This window comes from Cajanus cajan, chromosome 1, assembly GCF_000230855.2.
Source record: "Cajanus cajan strain Asha chromosome 1, NIPB_CcT2T_4, whole genome shotgun sequence".
Lineage (NCBI taxonomy): Eukaryota > Viridiplantae > Streptophyta > Magnoliopsida > Fabales > Fabaceae > Cajanus > Cajanus cajan.
In genome coordinates this window covers 9379942-9403614 of record NC_138517.1, presented here as the reverse complement: position 1 = coordinate 9403614, position 23673 = coordinate 9379942, and the positions used below count along the sequence as shown (strand labels likewise).

The 23673-nt window shown below is 34.3% G+C and overlaps 3 protein-coding genes across 3 annotated transcripts; 2 read left to right on the top strand and 1 right to left on the bottom strand.

Annotated features, from left to right (window-relative positions):
- Positions 1-3848: 3848 nt before the first annotated feature.
- On the bottom strand, positions 3849-12245 carry LOC109796144 (uncharacterized). The gene is made up of 8 exons (XM_083074325.1): positions 11959-12245; positions 9807-9926; positions 9652-9695; positions 8447-8978; positions 6066-8308; positions 5701-5805; positions 5366-5540; positions 3849-4437 (listed from the first exon to the last, which is right to left on the bottom strand). The coding sequence occupies exons 1-8, from the start codon at positions 11959-11961 to the stop codon at positions 4234-4236; spliced, it is 3426 nt and encodes a 1141-aa protein (XP_082930451.1). The 5' UTR covers positions 11962-12245; the 3' UTR covers positions 3849-4233.
- Positions 12246-18336: 6091 nt separating this feature from the next.
- LOC145957935 (uncharacterized) lies at positions 18337-19760 on the top strand. Its single transcript, XM_083074380.1, has 2 exons — positions 18337-18651; positions 18876-19760. Exons 1-2 carry the CDS (start codon positions 18337-18339, stop codon positions 19758-19760), a joined length of 1200 nt encoding a protein of 399 aa, XP_082930506.1.
- On the top strand, positions 19757-22388 carry LOC109796462 (putative ribonuclease H protein At1g65750). The gene is made up of 3 exons (XM_083074343.1): positions 19757-19850; positions 20023-20337; positions 20425-22388. Exons 1-3 carry the CDS (start codon positions 19757-19759, stop codon positions 22386-22388), a joined length of 2373 nt encoding a protein of 790 aa, XP_082930469.1.
- Positions 22389-23673: the final 1285 nt, after the last annotated feature.

Sequence of the window (23673 nt, the reverse complement as noted above, 5' to 3'; positions counted from 1 at the left end):
ATGAACTTGGAGTTTCTATCTCTACACCAACAATCTTTTATGATAATATTGGAGCTACCTATCTATGTGCTAATGTTGTATTTCATTCACAGATGAAACACGTCACCATAGATTTTCACTTTGTTCGCGAATTAGTTGTAGAAAAGAAGCTCAATGTTTCACTTGTTCCTACCAATCACCAGCTTGCAGACTTACTCACCAAGCCACTTTTACCTTCGCGACATCACTTTCTCAAATCCAAGATCGACTTATTAAAGATACCTCAATCTTGCGGGAACATGTAGAAGTACTAACCTAGTACTTTATCTCTTTAAATTTGTTATCTGTTCGATTGTTATTTTTATGAGTTTATTATTATATAATTTATTATTATACTGATATTAATAATTATCAGTTTGTTATTATACCGATATTTATTTAGCTTATCAGTTTATATTCAACATCTATAATATAATTGTAGTGCTTATGTACTCTGATTATGATTAAAATAATAATAGCTTCTTCCATTACTCTGCTACTATTTTATAAGCTTTAGGTTATACGTAACTAATAGATTATGAAGGAATCATATTCAACCAAAAGCATAATATAATAAAGCACATTGATAACAAATAACAATTAACAAAGTTTATTTTAAAAGACATACTGAACTCAAAAATATATATAAAAAAAAGTTTGTTACTTATCTTTTTTTCGATTAAAGTTTGTTACTTATCTAAGACGTATTTATGTCCACTTCTTTTCTTTTTTCGGTAATAATTTTTATTTTATTTTTATAATTTATGTCCTCCTCTTCATCACCAACAAAAAGGTTCCTTGTGGAATTTGAATGTAGTTGACGTGAGACACTTAAAAAGGAAATTTTTTAGATATTTTATTATAAAGACTGATGGTGCTATTTTTTATTACTAAAATGAATATTTTGTCTCAATAATTATTATTTTTATTTTGATGACTAAATGAATTCATTTAAATAATTTTTTTTATTAAAAATAACATTAAATATTTATATTCTTATATTTAAAATTTATCCATATTCATAATGATTGTGTGAAAGGACTTGTATCGTATAATATATTTAAATATCATTATTTTCTTAATGATTAGTCAAAATTTAATAATATCTTATTTAATCTATTACCTTATTTATCAAACTCATCTAACTATTGAAATTGTTCGATAACTGACCTATTTAACCCCCAGCTTGTAGTGACTTGTGTTTAGTCACAACTGGCTTGCATACTATACGATTTTATATGATTTTTTAAATGCTATATATAAAATGAAAATTTTATGATGATTAAATATTATTTTTTATTGAAAGAATTTATAATTTTCAGAAATAAAAAACAAAAACCACATGATAACTTTATTAAAAAAAAAAATCATTCAAGGCAGACATGTGAAAGTAAGATAATGACAGGGAAAAGTCCTTAGGCTACGGCGTGACTATTGTTTATATTATTTACTTTTTTAAGGATAACGACCATTCCATGTGCGTCACGCTCACGCTAAGTCGTTTCAAATCAAATTAACTATTTATAGTGTGTTTGCTTCCGCATCAATAACGTAATTTTTCACGTCAAATTAGAAGTAAATAGTTTTTACTTCCGCGTTTCAAGTAGAATGGACGTGAAAATTTGTTAAAAAACGCTAAAACAAACACGTTATTAATCAAGAGACTAATCATTCGTTGGATTTTGAATTATTTAAACAAAAGCTAATGCAACTTATGTTGGCTAATTTGATCGGCCATTTTTAATATTTAAGAAATCTTTCACCATCATCGACTTTATGTTAGTAAAATTAAAAATAATATTATTTTATTTTTTATTTTAAATCTATTTATTATCTAGAAAATTATTTTTAATTTTTTACATTCTTGTGTTGGGAATCTTACATTAGACATTAGCTACTGTAATGAATGTAATAATATATATAAGTGATGAGTAATCTATATTTTATAAATTGATTTGATAAGATTGTGTTAGTCTCAATTTCAATTTTTAAGATAATATCAAAGTCTATATGTTAACGATTGTTGTTGAGTTTATCGTGTCACTCAATTCTACAAATGTTGTGCTTGAGATGTCTCACACATCCATAATTTGTAAATATCCAATCTTATAAACTTCATCTTCAAATGTCTGTTATTCAATTTGAAATAAAGTTATTCTCATCTTACAAATTAATTTTATAAAGTTGAGTTAAATTTAATGTCACTATCTAATATATTGATAATTAGTAGGGACAAATTTAATTATAAGAGAGTGGGGACAACTATCCCTACTACTTTTTTTTTTTTTTAATCATTTGTAAATTTATAAATACAATATATTTATAATAACAAATTATAAATAATTTGAAATACAATTAAAAATAAATTATATTTACATTATAAATATTTTATGTCTTTATTAATTTATTTTAATTAGTTATCTTTATTTTTTAATTAAACATTCTTAATATTATTTCTATTTTTTAATATAAATTTTACGCATTATTTTTATAGTAAAAAAAACTCTCTCTCAATTATGTTAAATTATATTTATTTTACTTTTATGTAAATAAATAAATTTTAATTATCTAACATTTTGGTGTATTATATTTTAACTCTATTTTTAGTTGACTTATTTTGATAACTTATTTTGAGAAATTATTGATATTTAAAAATAATTTATATGAAAACAGTTATTGATTATCCATTCAAATTTTAGTTTACATATTTAAATATGTTTATTTATGATGAATTTTAATTATAATATAATTTAAAAATTAAAAATATTTGCTATGTTTTAATTATATAAAAAATACCATATATAATATATAATTAAAATACTAATTTATATATATAAATATTTCTCTGATGACCTAAATTTTTTTGGATCTATCGGTAATAATTTCCAACATAATTATTATGTGAGAGAACGTAATACGTATTTCCTTATATTACTATAGTATAGTTATATTTCCATAAAATTCAAGATATTTATATTATAAAAACTCAAAATATCTAATTACTTTTTTAATTCCTACTAACTAATAATTATTTTAAAATAAAAGAATATCCGTTATGCGAGTCTAACATGTACACAGATCCGATCCTTGACAAACGATAACATGTTGTTTTTCTGATAGTTCCAAGAGACAATCGTGAACATAAATATATGCAAACACATTCTGAAGCTTAAGTCACCATTTATTTCTTAGATTAATAATGGTAAAACACAAGTGTACTTTAGTCTTATAAGATGGAGAAAGGGTAATAAATAACTAACACCATATCTATATTTAGTCTTTTCCCTTTTAATTTTTTGTGTGCAGTTAAAGCCCCTTCGGTAAAGTCTAAGTTTAGGCATTGAATTCATACAAATTGTAATGTGAATGTCTTTAAGGAAAGATTGCTTAGGTCCTAGTCATTGTGTGTCACTAATGACCACAATTTGGTCCAACATACCACCAATCATCAATAACGTGACGTATAGCTAAAGTAATTAAATTTAGACTTCATTTTTTTTTTATATTGTTAGCATAATAAATTTTTTCCCCAAAACTTGTTTTTTATATATACCATAGCCTAACTTAGTTGAGTTTATAAGTTTTGCCAAAAATAACGTAGCATATTAAGTGCGTGCTTATATTGGAAAGTAAAAGAAGTATCAAACCGATTTCCAACCACAGCGTAAATGATCCATGAACAAAAAAAGATAAATGATTGTGCAATAAAATATTATAGTGCATAAAAAATAAATTCAATTCCGATCAATAAAAAAATTACCTTTTTTTTTAAATGGGAAAAGAGCAAGTTGGAGATTGTTAAGTATGAATGTAATAAAAGTAATCATGTATGAACGCACATATGGCAGCATTCACTACCTTCAAGCTAAGGAAAACAAGAAACATAAACTGAACTATAGGGAAAAATCCACAATGACTGCTAATATCTCACAATCAGCACTAGATGTTTATTGTTCTCTCTAAAACCCGAAGCAAAATTGAAAGTAAGAATTGAAAAGGCGAAAAAAGGGTACTGCACAAAGCTGCTATGTACAAACGAATTGATGTTGAAACTAGGACCTAAAGACACATGCCATAAGACCAATCACACTTGGATCTTATTTGGGTCATATATCCTACTATGTGATGAATGTAGCCAAAATCATTTGTAAGTTGTAACTATTATCTGGCCTAACCATAGTTATTTTATGGTGAGAAAATTTGAAGAATCAATATTCAATACCGTCGCCTAGACAAGAAAAACTCATAATCAGGATGTCTGTTTGTACAGGTTAGTTTCCCCTTGTTGACAACAGCCCTTGCCATGAGAGATGCTGTTTCCTCAAGTGTCCTCAAACGCTTTTTAAGAAGTAAAGAAGGGTCTAAGCCCACCATTTCTGATGTCTGTGCAGAAGGCTTCATCTGGAACCAACATTCTCCCTGTTCATATCAAATTAAGTGCTTAATTGTTAGAAAGCCTAAAAATGGATCCACATTACTTATCAAAAGTGTCAATGCAAGGCAATCAGTGACATGTAATGAAGCATGAGTACAGTCACAATTATTTCAAGACATGGCACAATGGCTTCTATCTTTGACCAACAAACTACTCGTGTAAAATCAACCACATTAGATGATATTTAGAACTTCTCAATAGGTCTTGTTTGAAAACTTCTCAGTAAGCAGTTATAGAAGAAAATAAAAAGCAAAATAAATCAAACTTTTTCATAAATTAAAAAAAATCAACTTATGCATCATAATTTTTGGAGAAGTTAGATGAAAAGAGCTTTTTATAAAAGTTGAAGTACACAAGTTGATTTAAACTATAGAAGTTTAATTTGTTACTTATTTTATTTATCCTAAAAGTATTCATGGAACCAATGGGATCTAGCTCAGTTGGTTGCGCAGGGTGCATAGTGCTGTAAATCCTTTGATATCAAGTTCGCTTTCCATGTATAAAAGAAATTACTCATGGAAAATTTATCCAACCATGTATAGTTTGAACAACATTCAACAACATACTCCCTTAAACATCTTCCAATAATATTCTCCATGTAAATAACTTCTCCCTTGACTTCTCTTTTAGCAAACTGCAAAATTTCATCGTTTCACCACTAGTGGGGTCCAGAAAATTCATCTTTTACATTCTATCTTTTCCCCACCCCGGCAAAGATTGCTTCCAAATTAAATTAACTGACATTTACATGATTGAATATACCAATATCTTGAAATCAGCCACACAAAAAAGAAAAAACTGTAAAATCTGTCGTAATCTTATTCGCAATTGACTCATCTCAAAAGGTTTTGCTTGATCAATTGAAAGGTTCATCTCAATGCATGGAATAATATGAAGCATCAACATTCTTACCTGGGCATTGTAACTTTGAAGACCCACAGCTGGAGATACTATGCAAGAACCTAGTATAGACAAATCTGAACTAGTTCTTCTAGGAACCAAATGCCCAAGGGAATGGTAAGTCAAAAAAGATGCACGAAAGTTGCCATCTGGTATGCGGTAAATAGGATACCATGCAACTGAGAACCTGCAGACCAAGTGGTCTTAAAAATGCTACCATTTGAAATATCACTAGAAATTGAGTGAAGATAATGCTTACATCTTGTTATCTGATTTAAAGGCAGACATAATCATACTTTGTTTTGCATGTGAAATATAATTGACATGTAGAATTGTAGATCACTTACCAAGACCTAGGGTGAAGATCTCTCAGATTTAATGAATCCAGTTTGGTTGGATCCCCATAAGTTGTAGATTGGATTGGTATATTGCCTCTAACCAGTTCTTGAATCCTGTAAGAAATCAAAAATCAAATCGTAAGCACGTGTTCAACTGACAAACCTGAAAAAAAGGTGAAAACATTTTCTCTTATTCAACTGACCTCCCCCTCCTCCTTTCCCAGAGTATAATGACATAAATTTTGTTGATGATCTTATTAAAATTATCCAGTGTGATATATTCAGTGAAGAACATATAAAATGGCCAGCACTATCTATTCTAATTGAAAACTACTATGTTCTGATGACAGGATAAAGGAGATGAACAATCTTACTTTTCATACAGAGGTTGTCTTTGTTGAGGCTGCTCAAGTTCAAAATATTCAAAAAGAAGTTCTACATCACCAGAGCATGTTGAGTTGATAGACGGAATAGATACATTATTGATAGAAGCTGTCTCCTTTGGTGGTTGAATGCATGCCTCCTGATTGCGAGGTTGAGGAAAGAGAACAGAAAATATAGAATGTTGACTGGCAGTAGATGAGTTTTCTGAAATGTCAACCATTTCACATGCCTCTGAATCCTCACAATTTGGAAGCTTGTCACTGCTGTTTATGCATTGGTTTTCACGGTTCTTAAACAGCTGAACTGCTGATAAAGAAGGGACAAAGTAGGCACGAAATGGGAAATCACCAACACTTCCTTCTCTTTTTGGATTTTCAAGATCCTGAGCCCTAATCTCTAACCCATAGCTCCCATGTTTTTCATACCACTGCCAGAGGCATCCCAAAGATAGGTTAGGGATCTCATGTCTACACAGTGAGACACCACCAGCATGGTTGCATGAGCAGGATGAGCAACCAAGTGAATTGAGTGATTTACAAATAACAGGACTACAAAAATAAAGTAGTCTTTCAAACTCTGCAACTGGACCACCAGTAGCCATGTGTACAGTCTCACAAGCTAGTTGTGCCATGCAAGCATCATTCACGGCTTGAGCTATTCTGTAAGAATCATTTTCTAACATCTCTGGATTTTCACATTCAAAAAGAATGTGATTAGCAACTTTATGCTTGTTCCTGTGCTCTGTGAATGCACATGCAACCTGACTACCCATTTTATGTTTCTCCTCATCTGGACAAGACACTTTGTTGTAAATCTGGCCGGTGCATGTTCTGCTTGCATTTAGTGAAGAATCCAGATTTTCAGAAGAGGCTACTTCCGGTTCAGCGCTGCTTTCAGAGTTGAAATTGTTACTAGAGGATGTATCAGAATATTCTGGTGGTGAACTATTAGATTCAGATTTTTCCAACCCTGTATCCTTTTTGCTGACTGGTATCCATTTCCATAGGGTAGGTCCAGAACTGTGGTTTTGTGCATAGTAGTCTGCAGAAGAAACTTCTTTCTCTGTTTGACCAACCTCATCACCTTCAAGATTACAAGACACTGGAGACAGCTGCTCGGACATATTTGATTGATTGAAGTTCTCACCTGGCATTACCAATGAGCTATCTTCAATGTCTACATTTTCACTGTTTGTGTTTACAATTGTATGACAGGCACCCTTTTGTGGATCTGACTCCTCCAGACAGATTTGTGTGCTTTGAACTATTTCAGATGTTACCTGTTCAAATCCATTGGTCTGAACCCCATCCATCAGGCAATTAATATCAGAATTAAATCCAGAGACAATGTTCAATCCTTGTTGATCAATTTCATCAGATGAGATATTCAACATATCAATCTTTTGAACACTAACCTTCCCATGATCATTTGGCAAAGACTTGTTAAAATGGAAATTTTTCTTAGAATAATTGCCTTGTCCCTTTTTTGAAACTGAATCCATTTTACCTTTTGATTTCCTACCAATTTTATTTTTCAAGTGTTTCTTATCCTCAGTTTTTGATACACCATTTACACCAACAGAACTACAATCTTTGATAACTGAAGGATCCTTTTCCACAGTAGAATCAATTTGTGACAAAGTAGTGTTCACTTTCTTCAAATCACCACTACATTCATCAGAACTGTTCTTCTGAACCTTTTGCCACACGGAATGACTGTTTTCCTTTCCTTTTCGACCATGCAAAACTCCAATGCCCCCAAATTTATTTAAGCTTGAACTCTTTGACATTGTTCTCTTCTGCTTGACTCTTTTATCATTACTGATGCAATTTTGACCACCATGCTTAATCCCCTCAGCATGTTCACAGTTTTTGTGAATACCATTCGTTAAGTTTGGACCAAGAAAATATCCATCTCCCGAATCTGAAGTGTTTGTGCAATTTGCCTTGTTGGACTGTTTTCCTATACCAACAGCATTGATACTTTCATCACTTCTGGAACCAACTGAAACTGAATCCAGCACCAAAGAGTCTTGTATATCATTAAAACAGCATGGCTCAACATGTTGGATGTCCTTTATTTCTCTATCAATGACTGCAAAATCAGTGCCCCTATCTTGGAGCTGGTTCTTGGATTCAAATGTGGCACATTCTCCAGCGGAACTTTGAACAATAGGAGCAAAGGCTTTTGACATCCCCTCCTGATCAACACAAGAGTTGCAACTATTAGGTGCCTGCATAACATTGATGTTGCTGTTCATTTCATTCCTTTTACAATCAGATCTTATTAATATATTATCAGAAGTTGAAAATTCAGCCACACACTCCTTATCCACATCATTGCTGCTACAGGTTTCAGAAGTCATACTTACAGAGACATATTCCTCATTAAGAACTTCATGTTCAGTAATGCCACTGTCACTTGACTTCTTCTTACTCCGTCTATCTTTCTTTCTAACCCTTTTTCTTGAGTTTTTCTTTAAAGATTTGTCATCTTCCTTGGAATGACTTGTGCCCTTATCAGATGAATTAACTGTAGTAGAATTACCAGGGAACAAGGCAGGGCCACAGACTATTGAACTTTGAGAACAAGAATTGTCAGGGTGTTCATTCAGTTTAGAAGCTCTGTTAGCAATCTTGTTTTGGCATCGACGGTGCACATTTGAACCAGTAAAGCCTTTCTTTGTACATGATTTTGCTGAATAAGCATAGGGAGGAAGAGGCACTCTAGGCCCTTTACATTGATCAATCTTCAACCTATTAATCGTTGGAGGGATTAGAAGTTGCAGACCATCCATAGTTACAGCAGAAGCTAAGTTAATGTGATGGGAAATCTGCACTGGTACGTCAAAAGCTTTCCAGATTCCATGATCCTCACTGTAAAGGATTGTAATGATGGCACACCTGATCAATAATTAGCAGAACTTAGCCATAATCACTTCCAAGTTTCAAGTGTCTTTTGAATATAAAAAATCAAAATATAAGGGAGCAATATAACAATGGAAAAATATTTTAAAAATTTGAGTCGTGTAGCCATTAAGAGGTTTAAAAGCTTCAACATTGTGAAGAAATTAAAAAATTGCATCAGTTATTCAAAATAAGTTTGTTATAGTCTTGTGTCTTTTATAACCCCAAAGAACCAGACCACCTTTTGGATGCTTTTGCCACAGATAAAACGTGTTTTCCAACCATATTTCCCCAACTGATGAAATAAAATTAGGTAATACAAGAATAATGAAAAAACAAGGATACCAAGAAGATGTAGAATGAAGAGAGCAACTCCTTCAAACAACCATACGGTATCATTATGACAGTACCAACAAGGAAATGTTCTCTCCCAGCTCCCATCATGCACAAAATCAATAACACTACAAGCTTTTGGTTTAAAGCCTTAGAATTAAAACCATTCTAAAAGGAATGGTATACTTCTAAAGAATGTCTTAGAAGGCTAGGAGTACATTTTATGTCAATAGGACAACAATTTCAACAAAAGAAACATGTAAATTAATTAAAGAATCATATAACCATAAGAACAAAAGATAATGAAAGAAATGCTACAGTGACAAAAATATTTTACCTACTATCAGGGTTAATCTTTGGAAGAGAAGACTCTTGACAATCCTGAACAAAAGAATTACATTTAAAGAGGAAAAACAACAGGTAAGGATCAACTGCCTTTCCAAAATCAATTAAAAAATCATGGAAAAAAATAGGACGGAAATTTATTGTGACCTCCAAAGATGTGAATTTATTTTGTTGTTGATATGTTGTTGATATGGAATCCTCTCTTGCTTCTGAAACTTTTGGACTATCATTACCTTTCTTTTGAGGGGCACCATGCATCTTCCTTGCCTATCCATCAAAAAGTAAAAGAGGAAAAAGAAAAGAATGAGAAGAAGGAAATTGCAGTTTAAAAACAAGATATTACTCTGGAGAATTGATATGCAAATACTTGTAATGTTTTACATTATCAACTAGTAATGTTTTCAACGACCTGAAAGTCATCTAGAGATGAATAAGTTATAACCAGGTTATGATCACTTAAAAACTTGAAGCTAAAATCAGAACAAGAGGAAATCATCTAAACATTTTATAAGCCTCTTTCTTTCCATAGTTCTAAAAGACAGCCATTTACCAAAGAAACAACCAAGGACCAATTTAGTTTCACTATTTATAAATTCTAATAATAACTAAAAAAATGATGAAGACTTCCAAATGGACTTGGAATGGTAGAACAGGGCTATTTGATATGGTCCTAATTGAAAAATTGACAGCAGAATAAGAACAAACCCCAAAACCAATATAATCCGGTGTACCTAACCTTATATGTTTATTGTCAAGATTAATTTCTCCATTTAGATTACAAATCACTACAGGGTAACTACATAAAGAACAGTAGCCATGTTGCTTAGACACAATAAATTAGCCATATTCCTTTATAGTCTGAAAAGAAAATGGCCACAAAGAAATGGGACTTCTGTCCAAGAATAGATGTAATGAAAATATTAATATCAAAAAGGTTGAAACAGGTTAAGCGTTACTAGAACGATAACGGCTAAAACATAGAAATTCATAGTCAAACTCAAGCAATTACAATTCAATAGGACAAATTGAAAACAGCGAAACACCAAACGATATTTAATAAAAAGAACTGTTTTGGAGTTAACACCAAAGTCCAAATGGTATAAATGGCATGCCAAACATAACAAATAAACCTACACAGAACACTTGGCTTCCTTCAACCAATTTCATTGAAAAAATCCAAGTCAAACAGGAACATAAAAAGAACTGTTTTGGAGTTAACACCAAAGTCCAAATGGTATAAATGGCATGCCAAACATAACAAATAAACCTACACAGAACACTTGACTTCCTTCAACAATTTCATTGAAAAATTCCAAGTCAAACAGGAACATTCCTAACGAACACAATACCTCGTCTCCGCAATCTTCGGATGCACCTTATCAATTCAAACATAATAGATGGCATCTACACCAAACAAATTCAACTTCTAGCTGCTCATATCTATTCAAGCACATTCAATAAAACATGAAAGACCATGAAGCCTTTATTCCTGTAGGCTTTGGTTCATATTCTATAGGGCATATACAAACCCCTCCACTTTTCTTGGCTTTCATGAACAAAAGAAGTTGAAAGTCTAGAGAGAACTGTTTAAAAAAATGAACAAAGAATGCAATTCCACACACATAATAGAGATGTGCAGGAAAGGAGAAACCTCAACTTGGGTTTCTCCAAATTAAAACCAGGAAAAGATTGAATTATCCCAAAAGGAATTGAATTTTGTCTACCAATCAAAACAAAGGTTATTCTCTAATTTAACCAAAACCTCACTAAAAGCCTATACAAAGCCAATCTCAATATCAGAAAACTACATAAATAAGCAAACGAATAGGGAAAACAAAATCAAACTTGAAACACCGAGGCTTAATCTGAACCATTCACACAAAATCTTCAAGTAAAATATTACTAAACCACAAATCCCCTGCCTAAAATATCAAAAAGAAACACCACCGTATCCTTAGCCATAGAAATCGTCCCCAGATTTAGGCCTTTGCTTCAGATTACAGATACACACAAGAACACCTAAATTAGCCAAAGATTTCCTATATTTAGATTCCAGCCACCCCACAAGCCCGATCACTTACCCCCACATAAAAAAAAAAAAAATCATTTTTTTTTCAAAGAACCAAAGAAACCAGCAAAAAGAACCACACCCCACTATCACTCCCAATTTAAAAACCCAAAATTTTCAAACAATCCAATCACACAATCAGAAAAGTGAAAATGGGTCATCACCAAAAACACTCAAACACAAAAAAGAAACATGGGAAAAAACAAAGAAACAAAAATTGAGACGACGAACCATGATGCAAGTTCCAAAGGGTCGGAACTGAATGGCTCTCTTCCAAGCCTCAACGGCTCTCCTCTTTCTCGAGTAATCACCCGTTTTGTCCTTTGGGATTGAACCTCTCTCTCTCTCTTTCTTCCGGCAGAGAGAAAGCGACTTCGGATTTTGCTGAGAACAGCAACACACATGCGAACACTGAGGTAGTTCAGTGGCCACACACAGAAAGAAAGTAAGACAGACACTATTGAAGAAGAAAAATGAGAACTCTAACAAGAAAATGATTTTGATTTGACTGCAATGCAACTCACATCATCAGGGGACAATATCGTCACATAAATGCTAATCGTTTTTGCAAACAAGGAAATTTTTGCATTGGTTTTTTCTTTTTGTTGTTGTAGCTATACACTTGTGAGCGTGTGAATGAATTTTGACACTCTATTCAATGACTGGCTGGTGTCACCGTTTCACAACACGTGCACCAATCAACAAAATTAAAAACTAAATTCTCCCAGCCAAGCGTGAACCATGCAACACACAACTTTTTTTCTTTTTTCAATGAAAGTAAAATATTAAAATAAAATAAAATAAACACTCACCTTACTCATTTAATTTACAAAATTTTATTATATTACTCTCTTAAATAACGATATTAGAAAATTGATCAAGCACGTTAACGGTTAAATTAGTTTAAAATTAAAAATATTATAAATATTCAGAAATTAAAATAATAATAATAATAATAATATGTAGTTAAATATAAACACTAATATCAATCATTTGGATCAATTTAATATAAGATTGAGATACTAAATAGAAAAAATGACCTTCAACTTCATTATTATTGTTGTAAATTTTATGAATAAAAAAGGTAAATATCAATATAATAATGATTTCTAAATTCAAAATGAAAATAACTATCATTTAAAAAAAAAAAAACTTGAATAACGTATGCACAAACACAGGAAAAAAGTTACTCTTTTCTCCCCTTCATTTGTTCCGTTATTAAAACTTTTGAAAAAATATCTTACTTTATAAAAGTATGCATTATCTTTATTTTATTTATTTATTTGTCAAAAAAGCTTTAGAAATGGGAAAAAAGATAAAGATGATGCTTTCTTTAACCGACTAGGTTAGAGTAAAATAATTTTTAATGTTTTAAGTTCTAATGTTGTTGATATTATTATATAAAAAGTTAGTATATGTTAATAATGAAAATAATTTTACATCATTATTTAATTATAAATATTTTCAAAGTCATAAAAAAATAATTATTTTGGTGGTTGTGTTAAAAAATATATTGACAAACATAAATTAAAACAATAATTACAATTACAGCAATATCAACGATATTAGTCTTAAGCAGAGTGATAGAAATATTTGTTATCGGACAAAAAATTGAAACTAATTTTTTACTAGGATATATTTTAGGAAATGATATTAAATTATATTTATTTATTAAACTAATTATTATAATTTATGATAAATTACATGTATTTGTAAAGAAAATTATAAAGGTATTAATTTTTGTGAAACTTAAATATATTTTGAATCCCTGTAAAATGAACGAGTTTTATATTAACCTTTGTAATGTTTTATCATTCTTAAATTTATATAAAAAAATTTCTTATAAAAAAAATAAAAAAAAATTAATCCTTAATAAAATATTTTTTTTTAATGTTCATCTTTCTAAAATTTAGTTACTATATTTGGTTGTAATAATTATTTTAAGGTATATATAATAATTATTTTAAAAATTTATATAAAAATATCGTCTTAGATAGTCGCATAACCTTCTAATAAACATGTTAGTTAAGAATAATAATATAATAGTAGAAACTAAAATAATAGTTTTAAATTTTAAAGATAAAAAAAAATATAAGGATCAAAATTAAAACATGCTCATTTTCTAGTGATTAAAATTATATTTAAGTCTTTTGTAATTAATAAGTATCATTTTAAGACAGGAATTGTTTTAAATAATAAATCTTCTTTTCAGAAAAATAATAAAATCATTTAATAGTTTCTTTGAATGTGATATAAAATAAAAAGAGGAAATAAAATGAAGAAAAGTGTAATTGAAGTATAAAAAAATCATTTTTTATCATTTAAATAAAGAGTAAAAAAAGAAAAAATAATTACTTTATATTCTTATTCATTGGACATGAAAAGGTCATATTAAATATTTTATATTCTTTGAACATAACTTTAAACTGAAAGTTATTCGTTTGTTCATTTTCTTCATCAAAGAAGGGGAAAAATTATAGGCATAACAGTTTTATTTTTCTTTTCTTAATTAATATGATAGTAAATATAGTTTTTTCCTCTTAATTTTCTTCAGTCGTTTACTTTCCGCTAGCTTTGTTCTTAATCAACAAAATAATTGTTTGGCATGACCTCAATAGAACAAATAAGGGATCAGTTACGATCTTCTCCTATCTCTGCTACTGGGTGTAGGGTACATTATACTGTAAAAATCAAAACCATTTATTATAATTTTTCTTTCTTTAATTATTAGTGTAATGATTAATCAACTGTTGAAATTAATTGGATTTTAGCTGCATACATAAACATAATTAACCAGACAGGGTCTGATTTTTTCACTAATAAGAGGAATGTTACCGCTAAAAGTAATATATTTTTATATCTACTTTCCAAAATATATTATTAATTATAGATTAAATTTATTAAAAATTATATGTAAAAATATTTATTGATTGAACATACTTGTTACGGGAATAAAGCAAGAATAAGATGGAGGATGAACATTTTTTGAGAGTCATGTTGGAGGATGACAATATTATTTGAAGTACTCTAAAATAACTTATAAATAGTAGTTGTTTGACTGATAACTTAGTATTTGTTTGACCAATAAAATGTTGGAACATTTAAGTTTTCAACAAATTATTCCCTATACACACACATATATATTGTTTCATGTATATCTAGGAACTACTTACGTGATAATCTTAGGTTAATAGATTAATGCTTTCCATTACTAAATTATAAAGTATAGGAACCTGTCGAGTCGTCACATTTTTATGATATCAAGTCAGTCAAGTATTTTAGGCATTTTGTGGGGATGATCCCATTATTTTTTTGTTATGATTATTGTTTTCTGTTGTGTTGTTGAACATTGTTGCTTATGGATATTTGATCTCAATATATGATAGTTAGAGCACACTTTGACCAAATAGTCAAGGCCATAGAGATGATGGTTACAGTTATACATTAACATAATGTCAATTTTGCTCATATAGAAGCAAATCGTGTTACAGTTGAAGTAACTAGATCAGTAGTGTCTCATGAGTATTAGGGCTTTGTCAAGTTTAAGAAGGGTAATCCTCCTTAGTTTAAGGGTGAGGTTTATCCAAATATGGTTGACTAATGGATCAATGAGATAGAGAAGATTTTTAGGGTGACAACATGCCTAAAAAGATGACTTATGTTGTTTATATGTTGATTGGGAGGTTGAGTACCGGTAGAGCGGTACTCCACAAATGTTGGAGGCTAGAGGTGAGGTGATGGATTGGGAAAGCTTGAAGAGGGTATTCTTGAGAAACATTTCCCAGATAGTGTAAAGTATTCCAAGGAGATAGAGTTTGTGAGACTAGATCAAGGAGATATATTTGTTCAAAAGTATGTCATGAGATTTGAGCATTTGACCTACTTTTATTCCCATATTATCTTTAAGGCTTGGATGAGCAAAGAGTTTAATGAAAGGTTGAGACATGAGTTGAAAACATGTTTCTATAAACGTTTATCAAAACGTGAATGAACACTTATCTAAAAATATCTCGTAATTACTTTTTTTTTTATTATAAAAAATCAATATTATCCGTTTGAAGTCTCTCAAATATAAATTCAAATAAGCTCTAAGAGGTTTTGCAAATAAAAGAAGGTTTAATCATAGGTTTTGCAAATAAAAGAAGGTTTTCTCATATTAGGGAGCTTATTTATAGCTTCTGTTTGTAATTTTCTTGTTTGAGACTCGTAGCTAGGAGAAGGAAGGGTGTGATGTAGTAGTGGTTGTGGAAGAGGTTGGCATATGAGTGAAGTTGCATAAAGAGAGTGTGGTTCGTGTAGATATTTTCAATTCCATGCCTCAAAGCGTGACGTTGACCATATCTTGGGGAATGAGCTCATAGTATTATTCATTCGGCAATTTTTGCAGAGAAATATTTTATGGAGACATTTGAAGGGTTTGCGTGGGACAATTGATAGGCACCAGATGTTTTGGAGATACATTGGAATGGTCATGTATCATCTAATGAATATATAAATAATTAGAAAGGTTTCCACAATAATAAAGATTAACATCATAATTTCGAATTTTAAAAGAATAAAAAATAAAAATATAAAAATTATAATCAAAATATATTCATTTTTACATAAATTAAAAATATATTTAAATCTTTCAAAAATTAAATAATGATAAGTAATTATGAATTTTAAATTAAAAAAAAATTTATATCCTATCCGATTTAAAACTTTAATTCTTTTAACTTTCTACACACATATAAAGAAATATTAAATTTATATACATTTAGATTAAATTACCCTCATTTATTACTTTTTACTCAAAAGTACCAACATTAATGACCAACATTAATGACCAACATTAATGATCTATTTAAATTATTTTAATTACTCAACTACATATTAGGTATAATTGAAAAATGATACAAAAAGATATTGAAATCTTAAAAGAAAAATCAAATGGAGTATTATGCACAAGGATTTTACCATAATAAAACAAGTGGTAGGTAGTCATAATTCAAGATCATTGATTAAATTAAGTAACATAGAAATCCGGTCTGAAAATGGAGCGGATTTGGGGCATGCCTATGGGGAGCCAACCACTGTCGGAGCCGCCGAATGGGGGCATTGGGAGTCATAAGATGAATCAGACAATGACCTTTAAGGAGAAGGTACTGGGAACTCCGGCTACGCGGCCGACTGTTCGAGATCTTATTAAGGAGGGGGCGATGACGTTGGAGTTTGAGGGTGGTGATCGGTTGCTACCCAAATTTAGCATTACGGCACCCACCCTTAAACAGTTGTGTGAACCATGGGAACAGTGTCTAGTGATCAAGCTGCTAGGGAGAGAGGTGGGGTTCCTAACCTTGCGGGACCGACTGTCTGCTTTGTGGAAGGTTCAAGGAGGCTTCGAGCTGTTGGACGTGTCAAATGGTTATTTCATGGTGAAGTTTGATCTGGAAACAGATAGAGATCGGGTAATGCATGGGGGCCCATGGATGCTCTTTGACCACTATCTGATTGTGAGACCATGGTCCCCGGAGTTTGTTGCATCAGCAACAAAGGTCGACAGTACTCTCGTCTGGATCCGGTTTCCAGGTCTCGGAGTTATGTTCTATGATGAGAGTGTTCTCTTAACAATCGCCTCAGCCATCGGGAAACCAGTCAAGGTGGATCTTAATACCCTGAACATGACTCGGGGTAGGTTTACACGGGTTTGTGTCGAGATTAATTTGGAGGAACCAGTCGTAGGAAGATTTTTTCTTAATGGTGTGTGGTATAATGTAGAATATGAGGGACTACATTTGTTGTGCTCCTCGTGCGGTTGCTATGGGCATGTTCTACGGAATTGCCCGCATGCCATTAGGCCTGAGTCAAAGGTAACTGCCATGGGTGAGAAGGAAAATACGGTACAGCTGCCAAGGGATCCACCGCATGGTGAGGGTTCTGTTGCTCCAACAGGTGAGCAATCTGCTCTGCGTGTCAGAGGGGAATTAGCGCCTGAACCGCATGGAGATTGGTTGATTGTGAAACGGAGGAATCGAAAATCAAATCTCGGGAAACCGTTGAATAAGGGCAGATCTTCCTCGCATAATGGGAGTGAGATAATCACGGAGCAGCATCATAATGTGCCAAGTTACTCGAAGAGAGGAGTCCACAATTTGGCGGAAACACGTCTAGGCTTTAAAAGCACACATACGGTGAGAGAGTCCCCACGTGAACAGGGCCATGCATTGGGATCTTTAGCTCCTGATGGGGGCCACGGGGTGCTTATAAATGAGAATCGTATGGGTCCCACGCTGGATAGGAAAAAACGTAGCAGAGGGGGGGAGTCAAATGCCCAACCACGACCCATTCCAGCTAATGCGGCTGCGTCAGCAGCTTCGAGTGCGCTTAAGGACCGAAGCACGCACACCAGCCCTTATCTAGGAGACTCACGCCTTGTGCAAGAGGGCATGCAAGGTACAACGTCCAGTGTGCTTCATACAGGGTGCACAACCAACGTACACAATGATTCCGAGGACACAATACAAGAGATTCCGGGGGTGGAGGATATCATGCAATACGACCAGCCATTGGAGACCATGATGGCCTGAGTTTTTTTTTTTTTTTTTTTGTTGTGTCTTGCTGTTATCAATGACTACAAATTTTAACATTTTGAGTTGGAACATTAGAGGGGCTGTTAATGCCAAAGGTAAAAGGAGGGTCTCGGAGTTGGTAAGGCTCCACCACCCATCTTTTTTTATTGTTTTGGAAACTCATTGCCAGTTTTCTTCGGTGGAATCCTTTTGGAGGAAGATGGACTATCAATTGTGTTACAGCGTGGAGGCTACAGGGCATTCCAGTGGTATTTGGGTTCTGATGGCGGGATCGTGCTCTGCTAATATCTCTAAGTTTGCCTCTCACCCTCAGGCTATCTCGTTTAAGGTGGTTGAAGGTAGGAAGAGCTGGGTGTGTACGGCCGTATATGCTAATCCTCGGGTGGACCTCAGACAACAGGTTTGGGTTCATCTTCGGGAGCTGGGAGGTCGGATTACGTTGCCATGGCTAGTGCTTGGGGACTTCAATGAAATTATGTTGTCAACGGAGTGTAGGGGCGGGCGCTTCTCGATAGCAAGGGCTTCACAGTTTCTGGAGGTTTTGAATGATTGTAATCTTCTTGACATGGGGCCAAGGGTCTCCGTTTCACGTGGTATCGTAACCAACGTGGGGTTGTGCTGGCTAAGCGGCTGGACCGTGCGGTGTGTAATGTTGCATGGCAAGCAATGTTTCCGGAAGCATATGTTGAGAATCTGTGTAGGGTCTATTCTGATCATTGCCCTCTCCTACTGCGGCGGGAAGGCTCAAGGGATAATTCTCATGATCGACCCTTTCGGTTCCAAGCTGCATGGGCCACCCATAAAGATTTTGAGCGAGTTGTTAGGGAGGCGTTGTGCCGGAGCACTCCGACCCTGGCTAGTGGTTTACAAGCTGTTCGTGTGGATGCCATCAAGTTTAATTACGAGGTGTTCGGGAATATCTTTAATAGAAAGCAGGCTCTGCAACGACGTCTCAGAGGGGTTCAATTACAGCTCGAGGTAGGGGAGTCAGAGAGTCTGTCGCGCTTAGAAAAGGCCATTCAAGTGGAGTTAGACGAAACTTGTCTCCAGGAGGAGTTTTTATGGTTTCAGAAATCTAGAGAGAAGTGGGTGAGGTTTGGGGACCGTAATACGTCCTTCTTCCATGCTCAAACTCTTGCGAGGAGAAGGAGGAACAAAATACAGGGGTTGTTTCTACCGGATGGGTCTTGGAACACGGACCCTGGGGTATTGAAAAATGAGGCAGTCCGGTTCTATACAGATCTTTTCTCGATCAAGAGTGACCAAGAATCCCTAGTCATGTATACTGGGGTTCCACCTGGCCTGGGAGTTGAGGCCCAATCTGCCTTAACTGCCCCAGTCACGAAGGAGGAGGTTCGCCGTGCGGTGATGAGTATGAAGTCGTACAAGGCACCAGGGCCGGACGGGTTTCAACCATTCTTTTTCAAGCAATATTGGCCTATTTTGGGTGATGAGCTATGACGTACAGTGAAAGATGCTTTTCGGCTCGGGTTCTCGGAAGTATCACTATTGGAGACTCAAATGGTGTTAATTCCGAAGGTGGACCATCCGGTTAGTCTTAAAGAATTTCGTCCTATTAGCTTATGTAATGTGGCCTGGAAGGTTATTTCTAAAGTGCTGGTGGCTCGTCTTAGACCCTTTTTGCAGGATGTCATTGGTCTTTTCCAGGGCAGCTTTATCCCTGGGAGGGGGACTCAGGACCATAGTATTATTGCTTAAGAAGCCTTTCATTTCGTACGGAAGGACGGCTCAGGTGTGGGGTCATTGGCATTAAAGATTGACCTTGAAAAGGCATATGACAGGGTCAGGTGGGATTTCTTGGAGTCTACGCTGGTGCAGTTTGGGTTTCCCCCAGTCACTATCCAACTCATCATGTGGGGGTTGAAGAATTCGACAATTTCACTCCTTTGGAATGGAAGCGCCTTACCTTCCTTTGCTCTGTCTCGTGGCCTTCGACAGGGTGACCCACTATCTCCGTACCTGTTTGTTTTCTGCATGGAGCGGCTCGCCCTTCGGATATCGGAGATGCTCCAGGAGGGTCAGTGAAAACCGATTCAGCTTTCCCCTGGGGGGTTACCACTTTCACACCTTTTCTTTGCTGATGATATTTTACTGTTCTGTCAAGCTTCAGAGGGCCAGGCTCAGTTGGTGGCGTCAATCTTGGAGGAGTTCTCGCGTTCATCAGGCTTGAAAGTCAATTTGACTAAGTCCCAGTTCGTGAGCTCTAGAAGGGTTTCTCAGAGGAGGATTGATACATTGGAGGGATTGCTAGGGATTGGCCACACAACTCGGATCGGGAAGTACTTGGGGGTTCCCATGACTCAGGGTCAGCCGAGGTGCGCAGATTTCTATGACGTGATGGATAAGATCCAGAGTAGACTTGCGGCTTGGAAGTCCAAGCTTCTTAATAAGGCGGGTAAGTTGTGTCTAGTAAAGTCCACTATCTCCTCTATTCTAGTTTATAATATGCAAACCTTGTGGCTTCCTCAAGCAGTTTGCAATAGGATTGATCAGGCTTGTCGCCGTATGCTCTGGGCAAAGTCCGACAGTTCACGGTTTTGGTCCCCAGTGAGTTGGGATGTTGTTACTCAACCCATGATGTTGGGTGGCCTGGGGGTTAGGGAGGCGCGAAGGGTGAATGTGTCACTCCTTGGGAAGTTAATTTGGGATCTGCTTATAGCTCCACAGAAGCCTTGGGTTCATATCCTCAGCAGTATATACCTACATGGAGACTCTATCCTGTGTGCGCAAAATAGGCGGGGTGCGTCTCCAACCTGGTCGAGTCTTATTAAGGCCCTTCCTTTCCTTCGTGAGGGATTCGAGCCCCAACTAGGATCGGGTGCCTCATCATTGTGGTACACGGACTGGTCAGGTACTGGGCTTTGGTGCGGAAGAGTTCCTTTTGTTCATATTGCCGATACGAACAGAACGGTCGCAGACTGCTGGGTTAACGACCATTGGGATTTCAATTCCTTGTATACTGCTATCCCGATGGAACTGATTCACTCGGTCCAACGGTTGACTGTCTCCAACTCCTCTTTAGGGCTGGATCATTATGCTTGGCGGGGTGATAACTCGGGGTGCTATACAACGGCGTCTGGTTATCGTTTCCTGTCTATGGGTTCGTCAATAGAAGATGATGAAGTTTGGAAGAAGTTCTGGAAGTTAAGGCTCCCTGAGAAGGTTAAGTTCTTCATGTGGCAATGCTTTCATTCAGCCCTTCCAATGAATCAGGTTTGGGCTGATAGGCGGTTGGCCGAGTCTGGGGCGTGTTCGCGTTGTTCTTGCCCTCACGAGACTATTTTACATGCACTTCGTGATTGCCCGTACTCGAGGGAGGTGTTGATGTTGGGTGGGGTCAGTGTGGGTTGGTCTTTCTCTGTAATGGACTGTTTCCGGTGGCTGAAGGGGATTATTCTGCATCCGGATGCTATTAAGCTCTCCATTACCTTGTGGTGGGTCTGGCGGTTTAGGAATAACATGGTGTTTAACGACGAGCTTTGGACGATCTCGGCGGTCCGTAGGAAGGTGACATTGTCTACGGTGGAGAATAGTGTGTACAACGCTAACAGGCGGTTATGGGTGGAGCAATCACGTTGGAGGCCTCCGGAACATCCGTGGGTCAAACTAAACACGGACGGGAGTTGGTTGAGTGAGAATTCTGCTATGGGGATGGGTGGAGTCATTCGAGATTCGGCAGGTATGTGGCGGGGAGGATTCTCGCGGGGAGTGCGACATGGTGATGTGTTACGTGCTAAGTTGTTGGCCTTGGAGGAGGGATTATCATTTTGTTGGGATGGTGGGTTTCGAAAAGTGAGTTGCGAATGTGATTGCCTGGGAGTAGTTACGTTATTTCAAGACCGGTCAATGGATAGGGATCATCTACATAAGCACTATGATGTTATTCGTCGTATTAAGTGCATGATAGCTAGGGACTGGGGAGTTTACGTGAGTCATATCCTTAGGGATACGAATTCAGTAGCCCACACGTTGGCTAATTGGGGTGTTCGGAACTTAGGTTCTAATGTATTTTGGAGGAGTCCTCCTGAGTTTATCCTGTTACCGTTAGGAAGAGACTCTATGTCTTGAGTTGTCTGCTGCTTTAATTTTCATTCTTTACCAAAAAAAAAAAAAATTAACATAGAACATTTAGTTTTCTAATCAAAATTTAAGTGTTACTTCAATAATGTATAATAAATTATTTCATTAAATATAAAAAAGCATCCACAATCCATCAACCGAATTTGAAGTTCTTAAATAAAACTCATGTATACACATTATCATTTTTATCATTTTTAAATTAAGACTGTTGTAATCACTTTATTCCTAAAATCTATCACCACCAAAAAAATTTACTAAATGAATATCATCAATATCCTCGCATCCTTACAATTTAATAATTTCAATTATTAAGAAAAAAAAACGTTACATATATTTTTTCAATATGGGCCCACACAAAAAATTTAATCAGCAATCCTTACATAAGCACCCTCCTCTAATGATAAGTTCCTAGTTTACATCACTGCTTAAAGGGTAAAATTTTTGAAAATTTTATATGGCCCAACACATACAATTGTGATTAGAATACCAAATTACCAATATCAACTATTGTACTTACGTTTTGTCTTAAAAAGTTTATAAATCATTTATTTATATTGAGTTTATGGATAAAAAATACGATTAAATTGAAAGACTTATTAAAAATAATTAGTCAGTTGTACAATAAAAATTAAATAAAATTATTAATATCATACAATAATAACATAATTAGAGAAATAAATAATAAAAACAATAGAAATTATGTTGAGCCACATTTTTCATGATCAGGTTACAAAGAAGTCTCCATCATAAGAATATCATGTCTCAGCAAGCATAAAGGACAATTATTGAGGTAGATAGTATTTATTTATAATTAGTGGACTCTATGTCTCTATATTTACTTAAAAATATTTTAAAAATTATCAATATTTTAAAATATTTCTTTTCTTGGTCCAAGATCTCCTGATGTCTGCCTTTCTTAATTGTACATTGGCTGTTAGCTTTCTAGAATATGAGAAGCTTATTAGATATAAGTTAATTAAGTCGTTATTTTTTGTAAGCTTTTAAGTTGACGTGGATTTGATTGACTTTCTTAATTTATTTTTGTAAAATACTATATGTATATAGGTTAGAGTACCATTTGTACTCTTGTTAATTCTATTTTACTTATAAAAAAAATCTAAATTAATTAGTGTTGTGTCTAATTCTTTGACCTTAAAATCTTGAATGAGTTTTGAATTTATAAAAATAATCTTAAAAAATTGTATGTTAAGAATAGGAAATCATTTTCATATATAACTAGGTATAGATGACATCACCCTTTTCTTTAAAAAAA

Excerpts from the sequence above, each read along its gene's own strand:
- LOC109796144 (XM_083074325.1), bottom strand. Across the intron at positions 8,979-9,651 it reads AAGATTAACCCTGATAGTAG|GTGTGCCATCATTACAATCC; the intron begins GTAAAATATTTT and ends ATTATTGATCAG. Across the intron at positions 4,438-5,365 it reads TTCAAAGTTACAATGCCCAG|GGAGAATGTTGGTTCCAGAT; the intron begins GTAAGAATGTTG and ends TGATATGAACAG.
- LOC145957935 (XM_083074380.1), top strand. The coding sequence starts at position 18,337 with ATGACTACAAATTTTAACATTTTGAGTTGGAACATTAGAGGGGCTGTT. Across the intron at positions 18,652-18,875 it reads TTGAAGGTAGGAAGAGCTGG|GGTCTCCGTTTCACGTGGTA; the intron begins GTGTGTACGGCC and ends CATGGGGCCAAG.
- LOC109796462 (XM_083074343.1), top strand. The coding sequence starts at position 19,757 with ATGACGTACAGTGAAAGATGCTTTTCGGCTCGGGTTCTCGGAAGTATC. Across the intron at positions 19,851-20,022 it reads TTCCGAAGGTGGACCATCCG|CCTTTCATTTCGTACGGAAG; the intron begins GTTAGTCTTAAA and ends TTGCTTAAGAAG. Across the intron at positions 20,338-20,424 it reads ATCGGAGATGCTCCAGGAGG|CTTCAGAGGGCCAGGCTCAG; the intron begins GTCAGTGAAAAC and ends TGTTCTGTCAAG.